This window comes from Anser anser, assembly GCF_964211835.1.
Source record: "Anser anser genome assembly, chromosome: 2".
Taxonomy (NCBI): Eukaryota; Metazoa; Chordata; class Aves; order Anseriformes; family Anatidae; genus Anser; species Anser anser.
Window position 1 is genome coordinate 117077481 of NC_139721.1, and position 16902 is coordinate 117094382.

Below are 16902 nucleotides of genomic sequence, written 5' to 3' on the forward strand. Positions count from 1 at the left end.
CGAAAGAACACAGGAAGCATCAACCAGTGTGTGAATTTAACAGCATTATAAGCAACCAAGCTGGACAGGCCTGCAAGCATAAAGAGAACTGTTGTCTTACCTCTTATAGGCACTAAGCATTAAACACTGTTTACCTTGTTTCCTGCATTTTTGTTCTTTCAATAAAGAAATATATGTTAAGTTCTGTGTTGAGCACTCTTTTTAAGAGTGACTGGAGAGTCATAGAACACTAAGAACCTGAGATATTTTGTACTAGCCTATCAATATCCTTCAAACAGCAGATGCCAGACTTCCGATCTTGCAGATTAGACATCCACACTTTGGAGGGGGAAGGGGATGTTTTCCACTATGTAGCCTATCCCAAGTTTTCTATTACTGCAGGCAGTCAGATTTCACTCTTTCCCCAGTTCACACCCCATTTTTACTCACCAAAATACGTTTCAACAAGTTCATTGCAGTTTTGTTCTCAGCTGTCCAGAGGCCAACCAAATGTCTACTTAACTGCCTGAAAAAGCCATTGAAATGAACAAACTGCAAGTCAGTATTATATACAGCTTTATAAACCACTGAGTTTATACCCTTACCATGCTGGTGAAATGAAGATGAGCAAGAGTTTTGTGGTCTTGAGTGTGTAAGAGCACAAAGCAATATATTGTTCCAGTTCAAGTATAAAGCATGCTGAGCATAAAGTGTTGCCTTTAAAATGTTCTTGTGAAGTTAGTGGAACAGTAGCAGCACATGCTTGTTGATCTAGACCTCAAAAGAACACTTGAGCAATAGAGCAGAAACTAAATATTTAATTTAGAAGTGTAAGTTTATCCAGTTAATCTTCAGTTACAGCTAGGGTTAAGAACTTGGTGGCTTTCTAGACTCTTAACTGCTCTACTTGAAGATCTTAATACCAGTTATTGGTTAGGAAAGCCTCTTTTGGAAGCCTGCCTTTATGCCAACTGACACTTTCTGCCAACAGTCATCGCTAGGGTTCTAATGTGTTGAACCAAAGCATCACTTAAAAGCAAGTAGTAAGTAGCTTCAAACAGAACTAGTATGCTGGAAGGTTTCATGCTGGCTCTCTCCTGAATGAGATAGTGTCAACAAGTTTCACTGGTTACTACATTGCTTTAGCAAATCCTTTAGCACTTCAGGAAGGTGTAGCTATAGCCTCGATAACCTTATACTGGTGGAATTAATTGAGTTATCACTCATATCCTCTTCAGCATGCCCTCAGGCCCAGTCTTAGCGCTCACAAGTTCTACTCACTGTTGAGTCCATAGAATGATTTCTGTACAATTAGACTTCTCTCAGATGAGATGGGTGACCCTAACTGCATGCAAGATGTCTGAGGTGTGCACACCAAGATTTATGCAGTTATATAATAAAGTTGAGCCTTTTTGCAAGTTCCAGACATTCTACTTGCTTTTTCTTTCTCTGAATATTTTCAGGGAAAAAAACAACAACTTGAGCCTTTTGTGAGCAAACTCCCATTTTGGCTGCAGTTTCAGATGAAGTTTTCTCCACTTAAATGTACCAGCTGCTGAAGAAGATATCCTCCTAAAGAACTGCAAGTTTTCTTCCCTGAGATCCCGGTGTTTCCAGTATTAACTAAGCCATTACTTAGACTTTTTAAACATAATATATCAAGCAAGACTGACATACCTATTTGTAAGCATCCTCTGATCTGTGCTTATTGTAAACATAGCAGTGTGCAAGTGACGAGGTAAGGCACCTTCACTGAGGGCAAGATCTTGCATTTTGGTAGCAATCTCTTTGTCTCCTTCCTTTGGAAACAGGGCAAGATGATTACTAGAGAAAGAATCTTAGTTAAGCTGCTTTTATCTTAGTCTACAGTTCCGAGACCTTCTTGACCATCAGCTATGTCAATTATTATCAAAAAGCCAGAAGCCACAATATAATGGGCTTTAAATGCAAGTTAACTGCAAGTTCTCAACAGCAAGTCAACAGAGTTGTAGTAAAGCCAAAGACCAGATAATTGATAGTCATATCTATGAGGACAGTAACTTGATAGGGTAAGATGCATTACACATCTTCATCATAGATCAGGATATTGGTCATACATTTATAATACTTCCACACTGCAACTGCAAGTTAGGATTGAAAAATGACAACCACAAGTAATTGTTTGTTGCCTGACTTTGGTCAATAGGAACCATTTCTAAGAATAATAACTGGTGCTCTTTGGTTTAGACAGTGACATGGATAAGAGTCACTCATCCAAGGTATGTTGGTTGCAATGAATAATTAAAAACAAACTTTCATTGCATTTTTACTCAGCCAAGTCCCACTATGGTTCAAATGATAGGAGTCATAGTAGACAGAATAGTAACTTTTAGCTAACATTATCTGACATATATGAGTGGAAACTTGCAGGTTTATAACACCTCTATTTCAAGTGTTCATTCACTTCCATTCCAAGAAAGCACTAGATACAATTCAGATGCATAAGCCATTGTGACACAATGAGGCACTAACTTAAGACCTGAATTTCAACACTGGAAGTGTCTAGAGTCAGTTAGCAAGGTCACCCTACAATGATCACGAGCAGCCCTCCAGAAGTATGGACTTGGCCCATGCATCATGATGTAGCTCTGGTATGGAAACTATCAAAGCAAAATCCTTCGTTGAAGCAGAAAGAACAAGAACAGAGGCTGACATCACTAGCTTGCTCTGCAACACTGCTGTCTGCAAATCCCAACCCCATTCCATCTGGCAGTGTATCAATAAAGTCCCAAGAAACGTGGCTTCTTCTCCTTGAGAGATTCTTTTAACATGCAAGACAAGTCTAGTGGTTCTGAAGTATGTGACTGAGCTACATACAACATTAACAGCCAAACCTTGACTGCAGTATGAAAACATGCAAGGCACTACCTAACATCTCAACTCACATGCCTTCCAAACCCTCAAGTGCAAAACAAAGCAAGTTGCTATATTAAAACACTCACAATTAAGCTAGCGTTCTGTTCCTCACCTTCCCCCCCCACCAAGAGTAGCTAATGTAACATAAGTAGCTACTGCTGGTAAGACAATATTGACATTACACTTCTAAAATAGGCAATACGTATTTACTATGCTATCCCAAGTAACACTGCTGAAATCTCACCTCTATTATTGCCTTCATCACCAAACCTGCTCCTTTCACAATTGCCATGGAAGGGTGCTACAATAGAAAGTTGACAAAAATTGAGGTGCAAAATTTGAAGATTAGATCTGTACGATGCATTCTAACTCCAACTACAGGCAAAAATTTATCTAAGTTTTGAGAAAGCTAACCCCATGTTCTAGGAAGCAACTATTAGATGGACTTCCTGGCACCAAACAGCACTATGCACCAGAGAAGCTGTAATAGTGCTGGGGAAGCTGTGACATGACAGGCCAACACCAAGAAGTAGAAGAGCATGCTAGCTGTTCTGTTTGGTTGATTTTTTTCCTTTAAACTTCTTTTGGGGTGTGGGTAGAGGTGGTTAAACCAAAAGAAAGCACAGGTATTTTAGCTAAAAATCCTCTTCAGTAGTAAACCTGTGAAAATTCTGGGGAGTTAGTCTTGTAACTAACTCTCAGTTACTCAGAGAGAAACTGAGCTGACAGATTCTCCAGAGAGCAAGATCTGTGCATCTGCTGAATCTAGTTTAATACTTAACTTGTATTCTAAAGTGTTCCCAGAAACATCTTAGATTCTCTATTTTACAATGATTCAGCATATCATTCACTACAGGATAACCACCTCAAGCCAACTTGAAGCTAAAGCAACACGCCAAAAAGTTTATTAAGGTGGAAAAGATTTAAGTACATTAGCCAGATAAACAGTAGACAAACTCATCCTTCAGTAGAGCAAGAAAAATTACAATTCACTGACTACTTAAGGCCTCTGATAATATATATTTGACATTATAAGCTGTTAACACTAGAGTTCCCTCTAAGAAATTGAGATCAGTAGATTATCTATTATAAGAATTACTTCAATCCTGCTACTGCTTATTTCACAGATCAAAAGAAAAAACAACAGTTGAAGTCTCACCTGAAAAAGCTTAAAGAGTGTTCTTCCATTAGATGCCACCATTTCTAACAACATGTCAAACTGCTGCCCTTCAGTAGTCTCACTATATGGAGCACATAGGGCAAATGTCAGGAAGTCCAGAAGTGAACTAATTACTAGGGCACCTGTCCCATGATCCTGAAATTAGAAGACAAACACACTATACAGAAAGTGTTTCTCCCCTGACTAGAATATTCATGCAAGTTTTATTCAGCACTCATGATGCTGAAGGTGCTCCTCCTTGTCATAGCATGAAATAATTGACAACTGAAAATACAAGTTCAAAATATACCAAAGCACTGCCTTATGACTCAGACTAATGACACAGTATCGGCTCCTAGAGCATACCAGAGACTTATAGCCACATACATCAGTGTACTGCAATTTTTTTTTCTAGTTTTAAGCCCATAAGTACCAATTCACGCTACTCTTTGCTATATACGGAAACTGGATGTTCCTTTTAACTGTCTGCATGTTTAATGACACTCCTAAATTCTTCAGTATAGACAGCCGTATTTCTAACCTGCCCAGACCCAAAGCAATCTAGAACAAGTTTCAGTGTTAAACAACCGTATTTTCTGTATTTTGACTCCAGGAACTAAGACAATATAGTTAAGTATGTTCAAAATGCTTTGGCATTAATTAGGAAAAACAGTTATAAAAACCATCCATTTCAGAATTTGACTTACCACATGGGAATTGAATTTCTCTAGTAGGTTTTCTAGAAACTTCTTTGAAAAAAGAAGGGAAGCTTTGTTCAGCTGCTCCTGTCTCAAGTCATAGTCATCATGCATGGGCTATAAAACAAAGTATTCACAATACAGTCACATTTCAACCCTCAATTCTTGACAGCTGTAGTCCAAAAGCCACACACTGAATCCAGAAAAGCTCATACTACAGCAGCTTCAAGTTCACCAGGAAACCACTGTAGCACAAGTTACTTTATATTTGAGTACATTGCAAGTTGAAGTGCAGTCCCTATTTCTACATCTTTTAGTCTGCAGTTCACACCTATCTACAATTTAATACTTACACACATAAGAGCACAAAGCATGTCAATAGATGCATGGGTTACTCCATCATTGTTCCTTTTGAGGGCTTTCACAACCTTCATTCCTAATCGTTCTCGAAACCTTTTGAAAGGGGGAAAAAAAAGCAAAACCACCAATTTTAGAGAGAGAGAGAGAAAAGAGATCTTAGTTTTAATACAGAAGTCCAATCATAGAAAAGTGGCCTGTTCCCACTGTATTTGGCAAACGAGAACCGTGAAATTTGCAAAAATTTTATAATCTTTGGCAGGAACACATCAGTGTTAGACTTCATCGTTAACAATACGCTGAGAGCACATTCATGAAAACAGAGCATATTTGTATAGTTACAGGATAGTGATAGTACAGAACACTTCACAAAAAACAGAGAACTTTATAAAGGTCTCAGGCTACGTATGTTACTTTTCACATCATTCAGCTGCCCCATCATCTAAAGTCAGAAGTGTTCTGAAAAATTTCATCTGCAGAAGAATGTTGAGCAGTTTTTCCTGTTTCCTTATGTTAGCCAGTCAAGACAAAATCCCAGAAGCCTGTACTTACTGTAGGAGTACAACTCAGCTTTCTAACATCAAGTTTTATCTTGTGTTGAACTGAAGATAGTAATGGCATCAACATACTTTAAGAATTGTGGAACTGACTACTTCAAGGACACTTGAAGGTACACTTTAGAAGTGTTTTGACTAGGAAACAAACCTAAACTACACTTGACTCTTAAGGGAGAGGATATTTAAGAAAAACATCAGATTCACATACCAGTTATAAGCTGGAATTCTTAATATACAATAAAGCCTGATGACAGGCTCATTCTACTAGATGCAATGCTGTACAGATCCTTTCAGAAGTGTTTCTTAGGCCAAATTCTCAGTTTTAAAGATCAGGTATAAAAAGCTCAAGAATTGTTTTCACCTACTGCTTCTGAGCTCAAGAGACTTCTCACTTACTTTGGAAGCTGAGTAAAGGCAAGGAAGCCTGCTTTTGAAGCCACTAATCTTCTTACTGCTTGGAATTGGCTTTCAAGCTCTGCATTAGATGCTGCAGTATCTCCTTCTTGTGAGAGCAATGCTGTTATGGCATTATTAATGAGTTTCTCCTTGTTTTCCGAGAACAGACCCTAGTTAAGAAATATGAGTTAATATTTATGCATTAACAACGTAATCAGAGGATGGGTAAGGGATTTATTCTTACATCTTGTGTAACTGCATGTAGTACTCCACTGTAGGAAATGTTAGCATTGAACCTGAACACAGCATCTGCAAAGTTACCATCTGGAAGAAGACATAAAAGTTAAGTACACAGCATCTGACTAAGCATTTGGATATTTAAAAGAACACTATAAAACCATGTAATAAGCATTAGCTTACTTGGAGGAGCAGCCAAAAACCTGAGATGAAGGCTCTCTACTTCTTCATCTACAGGCATACTGAGCAATCCCCAACGCTGTCCTTTGTGTGTGGAGGTCATTTTCACACACACATCTCTGTTACCAGAGGCTCTCACTCCATCCAGCAAGCTAGCTAGGAGAGAATCTCTGGGTTGGGAAAAAGACATGCCAATAAAAATTAGATCAAAAAATGGTGCCAAAGAACAAAGAAGAAAGATAGTCAAAAAAAGAAATCAAGCACAAGATGAACAGCAGCAATACTCTGAATCTCTACCAAGACTAACAGCTACCCCTCTGGAAGAAATCTAATTTTCAAGTGCTCCTTTATTCACTGTAAGGACAGAGTTGTTTTACACCACATGTAGACAGCTGCAGCCTTTCACTTAAAGGATCAATTCCAGATTACCTGTGAATGTGTTGCAAATCAATTCTTCCCTGTGCTTTCTGCAAAACCTCACTCAGCAGGATTACACTGCATTACAACTACAAGTGCAGGATGGTTTTTCTATTGGTTGTTTTAAATAGAATCAACTAAGACCATGTCAAGCAGACAGCTCAAAGGCTTGGCAGCCTTCACATTTCAACACTCCTTACACCATGTTTTCTTTCAATTTCTCATATATACAGCCTAACCAAGAATATACATAGAGCAAGATTGCCTGGAAGAAACAAGATGTATTTAACTGTCCAACACCTTTATGTGGTCATCAGAAAACTTCAGGACAGATTGACTTTAAGTTTAGATAAATACAAAGGGGAGAGATTTAGATGTTGTAACATCTTGGATTTGTAAGTGGCAGACCACTAGAATATCAAGGCTTTAAGCTAACACCTCCAAGGGTCACAGTTTATGGAAGCTGAGACTAGAAGCACAACAACGGCAACTTTCATTTTTACTCATGACCCGCAGGAGCTCCAGTTACCTTTCTGTTGAAGAGTATTTCCGAATTTGTCCTTTGATAAATTCAATGGTAAAAAGCTGGGGATTTTCACAGTCACATACTATTGCAAATACCTAAAAAGAAGAGATAAGGATCACATTATCAGAGCCACGTTATTTTTCTACTCCATAAACTAAGGCCATCTAATGTACATCAAATTCTTATTATTAGAGCTTCAACTTGAAGAGTTGTTAAAAAAAAGCTCGCCTCTTACCTCGCCTAAAGGTTTCAAAGTTGCAATGTTATAGGTAGCTGGATCCCGTTCAACTAAGCAAGCTTCTGTAAGAGCTAGTACTCTTTTCACAGGTTCCTTAAGAAAAAGGGCATGTTAGAAAAGAGAATTTCTAGCACTTCAGAGGAACTAAGTAAGTTAGGTGTGATATCCTTACCGAGTGTCTAGGTGTTATTTTCTGAACAACAAACTCTGCTAAAGACGTTACGGATTCATCATTGCTGTATTTTCCAAAGCGAAGATTCAAGTATTGCTCAAATTCTAAGGATTCTTTCCTTATCCTCAGAGAGATGCCTATGAAGTTGCCAGCATGCTCTATTGCACTTTTGATAATTTCTTCCCTCTGCTCAGACGCAAACAGGTGCTGCAAGTTTTGACAGGAGACAAGTGAAATATGTGGCATAGCTCAAGAAATCATGGTTCCTGAAGTAATCTTCCATTATACACCTGCCTAACAGTAGAAAATCTTCCCAACAGCTGGGCAAGCTGGACTTGCCTTTACAAAATGCACAGCATAAAGAGAAAAAGTATTTATTACACAAGAGAATGGCTATTAGATTTACATTTCCCTTTCAAAAAAAATCCTAAAGGACTCCCTCCTACATATTAGCATGCCATTAAAGCAAAGGGCTTCATGACCTGCCTGTCCACCCTCAGCAATAGATCTGAAGAGCCTGGCAGGAATGAGGAACCAGAGGGAACCACAGTGTGGCAGCCCCATGAGCTATCCGTAGGGCTTCTATCCAGCCTCGCTAGGTAAGGTTAGGTCAGCTCTAAAGCTTGTCATATGTTGATGGTTTTATGCCAGAGAAAAGCATGCCACAGTGCAAGAACAAGGGAAACATTAGAGAAGTTACTCATTGTTTGTAGTGACTGAAGTAGCTATATTTAAGTTAGCAATTGTGAATATCTGAAGGCCAATTTAAGCTACTTGCAATATAGGACACAGAAACCCTTTTAAAACTTTTAAACCAACATTGCACTGCAGCAAGCATTTCCCAAGCAAAGTTGCTGCATATCAGATCAAAACCTAGAAAGACAGCATCACTACTGATTAATCTATTTCTGAATAGTATCTCTCCATTGATTAGATTAGTAGTAACTGCCTACCACTTCCATAATTTTGTGAACTGTCAGCAAATCCCATGTCCACACTCATTTTTGCTACACAACTATAAAGTGTATTTTACACTTTGTAGTTTTACATGCAATTAGAAAAAGCAGACAGTTCTCAAAACGTATCAACTAGTTTCTCATTAGTATGGAAAAGAGGATTTAAAACCTGCCTGCAAGCCAAGCATCCACAGCTGCATCCTAAAGGTGCACATACTTTATGCTCAAATTACGCTGAATCTTCATTACTGAATATGCAGCTATAAACATCCCAACACCGCTCCAAAATATTTTAATACTTACCAATCTACTAAATCCTCCATAGAGGATACAGAAGCCTCCCTGATAGCCAGCAATATCAACAAAGCCTTCAATGTTTCTATAGTCATAGGAGCACAGGACTTTATTTGTTGCAGGATCAATTTGGTCCACACCTCCAGGAGTCACTTCTAGAATCACAGGTTTCCTCGTATCACTCCAGTGATGTTTGTAACAGTTGTACCTCTGCAGTGAGAGCTACTTTTAGACATCATGCACATGCCTTTACTACACAGCAATTGTTTTCCAATCTAGTAGGCAGCATGGGTATAAAGTTCAAGAAGTCATACCACTTCCCTCAGTGCTCTTATCTATACCGGTAACGCTATGAATCAAAGGAAAGTAGCTACCTACTGGCAAGGAAGTCACAATAGTCACCACTTAAACACCACATTTTGAAGAGAAAATAGCAACTCCAAGACAGTGTCTCGAAGCAGCAAGTTTCTCTTACTCCAGAAAGTAGTCTAGTCACAGAACATGTGCATCTGTGGTTAGATATAAGGAAATACCTATTGTACAAGACACTGTTACTCAGCCAGTTAAGATTAATTGAAGGAAACCTTATTGCTATAGTGCAAGCTTTTCACCTTCTGCAGCCATACTCCATTACAAATACAGACTTACTAAAGCCAGCAAAATTAAGGTCCTTTGTGAACTGCAGTAAGAGAAAAAGAACCTCCATATTCCAGCAAAGTTACTCTGCTCATCACTAAGGACTTACTGTGCAATGCAAGTTACTTTAAGTGATATCTTCTGTATCTTGTACTTGTAAAAACAAGTACAAGGTCCAGCTCTGGGTATTGCCTTGCTTATTGTCACACTACCGAGATTCATTAAATGGCAGTCTTGTCTTTAATCTAACCTAAAGAAATCCTCCCAGGAAACAACATTCCCAGACCAAGCATTCAGGGTGTTATGCAGAAAACTACTTGAAGTTAGAAAGTAAAATGTTGGAAATTGTAAACATTGAATAGTGAATCATAGCTTATGTTTCTTCTTTCTTTCCTCCAAGTAAGAACTCCATGTGGCAAAGCTCTTTATTTCAGGAATAATATTCATTACACGTACCAGCAAGAAGCTAAGGGCAAGTGAAGAGAACTCAGTATTCTACCATTCAAGGGATTCTTCTTGCTTTTGAAGAAATTCTGAATTTTCTCAAAGAGAATTCAGATCCAAATTTAGAAGAGTTAAAGTAGCACACATAGCACTACTCAACTTAAGACATAACTTAGAACAACACTGTAGAAGTCTTTAAATAGCACATGATCCAGACACAGCAGATACTTACCCGTCCTGTGATTTTTCCTTCTGAGAAGTCTGTCCTGAACCTCTGTTTAAAAACAAAGAAAATCATGAATGAACGCAAATATCATAGCCAATCTATCCAGAAAGTCTAAATATAAGCTAGCATTGTTTTAAGTGACTTGAACTAAGGCTCAGTGAAGACTCACCATTCCACTGGTTTAATACATCCAGTATTTGTAGCTTTACTTAATACTTGAGAATCACACACACTAGTTGCTGCAGCAGACACTAGATCAAGTACATCAACACAAGAGCTCAAAAGACAACTTGCTTCTCTACTTTTTAATGTAAGGAAAGAAAGCATAGTAAACTACTACAAGTTGTAATGATAACCAAGTACTTACTGCTTGTTTCAAGACAAAAAAACTTACTAGTGCCTCTGTAAGGAGTTCTGTTCTGTGCTCTGTGGAAAACTTCAGAGTTTCAGACTTTTTTCCACTTCCTTTGCGAAAAGTTAGACTGAATTCTGTTCCTTGTCCTTTTCCAACAGGAGAAATACTACAGATATCTCCATAAGGCCACTAGACAATTGAAAGTAATTAGGTTAAAATTAGTCATTTTAAAGCTACATCTCTACTCAAAACCCCTTAACACCTATAATAACCAAGTAAGTTGCTGTAATGAGACAAGAGCTGGCATGCTACACAACAGCTTTAGATTCCTATTTGATACTCTAAAAAGTAAGTAAGTGTCCTGACTCCCTTAAGGGACTGAGCCTTACAGTGATCAACCTTACCCCAGTTAATTCAGAACAGCACATCCAGAAGCAAGCTATTACTTACCACCTAATAAAGACAAATTGCCTAAATGTACAAAAACTGTTGGTTATTTGTAGATTCAGTGAAGGGAACAACAGTTTTCTGTTATGCTTGTTTTTGTAGAAGCTGCTGTATCTTCTGGTTCTACTCAAGATCTTGACATTCTGTCTTCAGAAGCTACCTAGTCTGATGTCATTCACTCTGGATAGTGAACAGAAGTCAGAAATCAATTCTGAATAGCCACATTCAAGAAGGGTATTTACCTGATTTGTAACTTCTAGAGTGTTGGGATTGTATGTGGTGATGGCATGGGTTCCAACTGAAAAGACTCTCTTATACCTAAAATATAGAAGAGTGTGTTAGTTTTCCCAGAAATCAAGTAAAAGTCCTGTAAAACTGCAGAAATTAGGTTAAGATACTACATACAAGTCACTGTTAGGCAATGGATAAGAAGTTTTCTTTGTTAAATTATTAGTTCAGTTTACCCTTATAATACGCTAAGATACTCTGTTCTGTATACCCATAAAGGGGTTACAGAAGTTAAACACTGCTAAATGAATTTCCTTATTTGTATTTTTTCTTATGTTATTAGGACCTTGCAACTTGCAATAGAAGGTGCTACCAACACAGATCAGAATAAATAGGAATAGATTAGGATAGCTGGAAGGGACCTTCAAAATCATTAAGTCCAACTGCCTGACCTCTTCAGGGCTAACCAGAAGTTAAAGCATACTCGAGGGCATTGTCCAAATGCCTCTTGAACACTGACAGATGTGGGGTGTCAACCACCTTGCTAGAAAGCCTGCTCCAGTGTTTGACCACCCTCACAATAAAGACATTTTACTCATGTCCAGTCTGAACCCGGACAGCTTTGTGGCATTCCCATGCCATCACGTCCTCAGTTAGCAGGGAGAAATAACCAGCACCTTTCTACTTACTTCTCTTCAGCACAAATTCTAAAAAAAAAATACAAATACTAAGAAAAAAAAAAGAAAAAAGACGTAAAAAGAATTCCTGCAAATACTCTAAAGCTTGTGTTTGAAGCTGTCTCAGACTAAAGTTGTAGTGTGAAATAATCCAGTTTACATACCTGCTCACAACACTTTAACAAGTCAGTGCTACTGTGGCCAAACCTATTTCTCTCCACCTTGAGGAAAACTAAGACTATTATTTCCTGACTCTGATCACTGCAGCTATAGCTCAATATGCAGCTAGTCACTGTACATCAGTGTACAAGCACATTAATGATTGACTGTCATAGTGCATAAAGAACAGCTGTAGCAAGACAGTCGTTTGCATTTCAGGCACAGCAGAAACAAGAAGCATGAGCTAAAGCCAAGTAGTTTATATGTATGTAAACACAAAAGGGAAGCTTTACCATGGTTTAATTCCCTAGACATGATCTGCACGGTATCCTGAACCACCTCTTTACATAGAGACTACTTTCAAATTTCTGAAACGTAAGTAATCAGAATTTGAAACAGATTATTACTAGTGCTTTACTGATTGTACAAACTTCTTTTAGGGTAGCTCTGTCTGGAAGTAGACCTATGCAGAAAGCCAAGCCAAACCAGAGTCAGTTCCAGCAACTGTTTACCAACTACTCTGGATCTGTGCCATATTAGACACTGCATCGAGGAGCAGATCCTTTCTTCCCTCTTTCCCAGTGTTCGTGAGCTACAGTCAGTCTCCTCTCCTCTCTCACTTGCCAGGTCTGTAGCACAAGCCATCACTTTTGCAGAAGATCAGACTAAGGATTTCTACTAGGGCTGCAAAAAAAGCAATAGCTTGCATGACCTTCAGATAAATTACTGCAGTTAATGAAGGAGCAGCTCTGAAGATCTGTTAACTGACCTACCCTTTCTTTTCTCATATTAGCAAGGTCAAGTGTATCTGTTTGACACAGTTGATCTCACAAACCTCATTCCCTACCATTTTCAACAATTTTATTTCAAATAAAATGGTGAGTTCAAATCACTGCTGGCCCAAAGGAGTTTATCTAGCAATTCAAGCAAGTGCTTATTTTGTTCAAAGCTTAGAAAACCTGCAATATTGAACAGCCACCTTAAAGATTTGATCTATTTGAAAAACCCACTTGTTTTCCCATATAGTTGATTTTTTCTTATTTAGGGTGTTATGATATCATTTAAGAAGCAGGTCAAGAGAAGTCACAGCGATGAAGCAGAACATTTGAAGTTACCCTGGCTAGTAATTCCACTATATTCGGTCTGTCAATGAAGCTCCAGTTCTTCGAATACAAGAAAATCCTCTAAACAAACTGAATGCTCCTTCTTTTGTTGCACAATTTAGGTTTTCTGTCTCTTACAGGATTTGCAAATAAAGCTTGTTTATGCTCTTCTTAAAAACTTATCACAAGCAATAAAGAACTGTTTAAGGTTTTATTTGCTTACTTAAACTGAAGTGCTTCACAGTGCTTTGTGGCAGAAGACAGATCTGAGGTGATCACACGTATCTGAAGACCAGCTTACAAACACAACAGCTTCTTCCTTCCCTCCCCACCTGCTCATGCTCAAGCCTATATTTCAAGATGTAGGAAGCATATTTATTATCTAGCATTCCTAACATGTGCTGTGACAAACAAACACTGGACAGAAGCAGATTTGTCCATTTATCATTTCCTTCCTCTCCCTAGAGAAATCCAGAAGAGCCAATTCTTGTTGCCTGAACAGAGGCAACTTAGACGTCAGTTCCTACACAAAGCCTAAGTCGCTCTTGACCAGACCTTCACCTATAAATATTAATATATAGAAATACCTGGTATTTATACCTCCAGGCTTTGAAGATTTCATCATTAATTCCCTCTAACTACTCTGCAGTGCAGCCTAAAGCGAGGCTGTTTTAAGAATAAGATTTTGAAGCAATATCCTCTCTTCCTATTAACTATTGCCTACTCACTACTTTCACAGAAGCACTGCTGAAGTCAGAAGTTACATTTATGTAACGCAGGTTCATCCTGATTGATAAGTTATTTCATATCACTAACAACAGATCAACTCAAGCATCATCATCTGTACTGCTAGAAAATACTGTAACTGCCATGCAAACAGCCCCCATTCAAAGTGCCAAATCCTGTGAATATTCAGTGATTCAGGCCCATTCAGCATTACGTATTAAATTACTACTTTCTTTCTTTTCCATGTTATCAATGCACAACACTTTACAGAGCAGTAAAGTACTTCTCAAAAATTAGTTATATGGATTACATGGCAGGAGACGTTAACATTGTGAGAACTGTGTGACTTAAGTGCTCAGAACAGTAGTATTCCATGTCTGCAGCTATGAAGAGTAGATTTAAGTATTCAAATATAAGCTTCTACTGCAACATAACAAGCAGCGACTACTCACTAGATAATTCTTCCCCTTTCGTTATGTGTAAGAAAAAAAAAAAGAAAGGCCAGTGAGTTTTCTTCCTTATGAGAACACTACCAAGGTTTGAGATCATCTTACTGTAACTTCAACAGCATGCGTCATGTAGGAGCAGGATTTTTAATGGAAGGCACTGTGCAAGAGCCCTAATTTGAGCACTGTGTGCTCTTACACTAAATGGCTCAATTTGTATGCATGCCAAATTTACAAATATGCACAGAAACTTCATGGGAAGAGACCAGATATTTTCTGCTGCAGGAATGAAAAGATTAAGAGGGAGAAATTCTACCGTTCTACCCCAACATAATGTTTTGTTGTTACTAAAGGAGACACGTTTATTCCCTTATTCCCACAGGGATCCAAAGCATGTGGATCTTAGGTAAGACTTGATTTACACATGTACCAGAATTCTAGCAAGGTAAATATAAGTATTTATTACAAATCACTCTCAAGAATCTGCCTTGAAAGAAGAAAGATTTCACCCTCAAGAGAACTGCTCAGTCCACTGTGAACTCTGAACTATCCAGGACTTTAGTTTTTGCTTCAGAAAGATAGGGAGCTCTGATTAGACACTGTAGCAGTTTCATGATACTTCAAAGCTCAATTGAGAAAGATTTGCAGCTGCCACTCTGCAATCCCATCCTTCTTCCCAATATTCCTGCTCTTTCTTAGGAAGAATTCAGAATATCATTAGAAGCTATACTCTGGTTTCAGCTGGGATAGAGCTAGTTTTCTACACAGTAGCTGGTATGGTGCTGTGTTTTGGATTTAGGATGAAAATAACATTGATAACACACCAGTGTTTTGTTTGTTGCTGAACAGTGCTTACACAGAGTCAAGGACTGTTCTGCTTCTCATGCTGCCCTGCCAGTAAGTATGCTCAGAGCATACAAAAACCTGGGATGGGACAGAACCAGGACAGCTGACCCAAACTGACCAAAGGGATATTTATCCCATACCATATGACACCATGCTCAACAATAAAACTGAAGGGAGTCGGCCAGGGGTGCTGCCATTGCCTGGGGACTGGCTGGGCTTTGGTTGGCTGGCAGTGAACAGTTGCATTGTGCATCACTTTTTCTTCTTCCCCTTGCTTATTAAACTGTCTTATTAAACCAATGATTTCTCACACCTTTACCTTTGTTGATTCTCCCCCTCACCCTGCTGGGGTGGGGGGGAGCGAACAAATGACTGTGTGGTGTCTAGCTACCTGCTGGGTGAAACCCACAAGAATTCAAAAAACCCAGTTTCAACTAGCTGGCCAAAGATTCAGACATCATCACTCAGGTATTATAATCAGAACAAAACAGAACTTGTTCTTTTGAGGTGCAGACAATATACCTTCTTTGGCTGACGTTCAGGTAACAAGCAGAAAATCTCGATATTCCACAGAGCTACTATGCACACAAGAAGGGTGGTGGGCAAGGATTCTAAAGAAATTCCTGTGCAGCTTCAAGAAGTGTGCTTAACAGCTGACTCCAAACATAGTATAACAGCAACCAGGTGAGAGCTTAATAGACAGTTTTATTAAGAGGTTCCTTAGCTTTTGTAGACAGAAGCACCACTGAAGATTCATTTTTAGATCTAAGAGACCCCCAACAGGGATGAAGTGTATTTCTAGCAACAGAAGTCTTCAAATAATCTCAGTTAGTAGTTTAACAGATAATCTATTACACAACATGTTAAGTATTACACTGAAGTGTGGGAACATGTGCAAAGGCAAGGCTGAGACTCAGTGTTTGAAATCCAGATTGATTCTACTGAGATACAGCTAGCTAGTTCAGAGCAACAGGAGCCCTTAGTTCAGTTTTCACCTATGACTACAGGAACTACACAGATAAATCCAATAATGAAGAACATAAATATCACACACAACGTTAGAAAAAAAATGTTAAATTACTTACTTTCCCCTCCATGAATGTTTTGTTGTGTAGAAACAAGCGAGATCTCTGTTTTCTCTAATTATATTCATTTTGTGCGAAGACCTGGAAACAAGAGAGACATCCTGTTTATACTCACGATTTTCATTTACAACCAAAGTTCACTAGTCATCAATATGCTTTAAGACACTCAAGTTGCTGCTCTGTCAATTCCACAAAGGTATTAAGAATGCTTGTTTAGCAAACAATACGTCAATTAAGTGCTTGATGAGTTGAACAGGAATTACTTCCCCTCGATTTTGTTATACCAGTTACTTTTTAAACAGCATAAGGGCACAAGAACTTGTTCCCCGTCATTTGCTACCTTATTACGATCACACTTTTCCTGTACCTTTGCACACTCAATCACATTTTATCCTATCTCCAGAACACTCAATTCCTGGCAGTTTTAACACCAAGATGATTCCAGTAGAGCACCCTACATCTG

The 16902-nt window shown here is 38.5% G+C and overlaps 1 protein-coding gene across 3 annotated transcripts in view; it reads right to left on the bottom strand.

Moving 5' to 3' along the window:
• DNAJC13 (DnaJ heat shock protein family (Hsp40) member C13) overlaps positions 1–16902 on the bottom strand; it is a 54584-nt gene that overhangs the window by 31462 nt on the left and 6220 nt on the right. For all 3 annotated transcript variants that reach the window (XM_083825030.1, XM_083825028.1, XM_083825029.1), the window contains exons 2-18: positions 16440–16520; positions 11412–11487; positions 10762–10911; positions 10374–10415; positions 9071–9271; positions 7812–8018; positions 7637–7732; positions 7405–7496; positions 6462–6628; positions 6286–6365; positions 6042–6211; positions 5085–5184; positions 4741–4848; positions 4034–4189; positions 3119–3175; positions 1657–1778; positions 430–505 (exon numbers count right to left, since the gene is read on the bottom strand). In XM_083825030.1, the coding sequence (XP_083681156.1) occupies positions 430–505; positions 1657–1778; positions 3119–3175; positions 4034–4189; positions 4741–4848; positions 5085–5184; positions 6042–6211; positions 6286–6365; positions 6462–6628; positions 7405–7496; positions 7637–7732; positions 7812–8018; positions 9071–9271; positions 10374–10415; positions 10762–10911; positions 11412–11487; positions 16440–16507 (1968 nt within the window). In that variant the 5' untranslated portion in view covers positions 16508–16520. The remainder of the gene's footprint in view (positions 1–429; positions 506–1656; positions 1779–3118; positions 3176–4033; positions 4190–4740; positions 4849–5084; positions 5185–6041; positions 6212–6285; positions 6366–6461; positions 6629–7404; positions 7497–7636; positions 7733–7811; positions 8019–9070; positions 9272–10373; positions 10416–10761; positions 10912–11411; positions 11488–16439; positions 16521–16902) is intronic.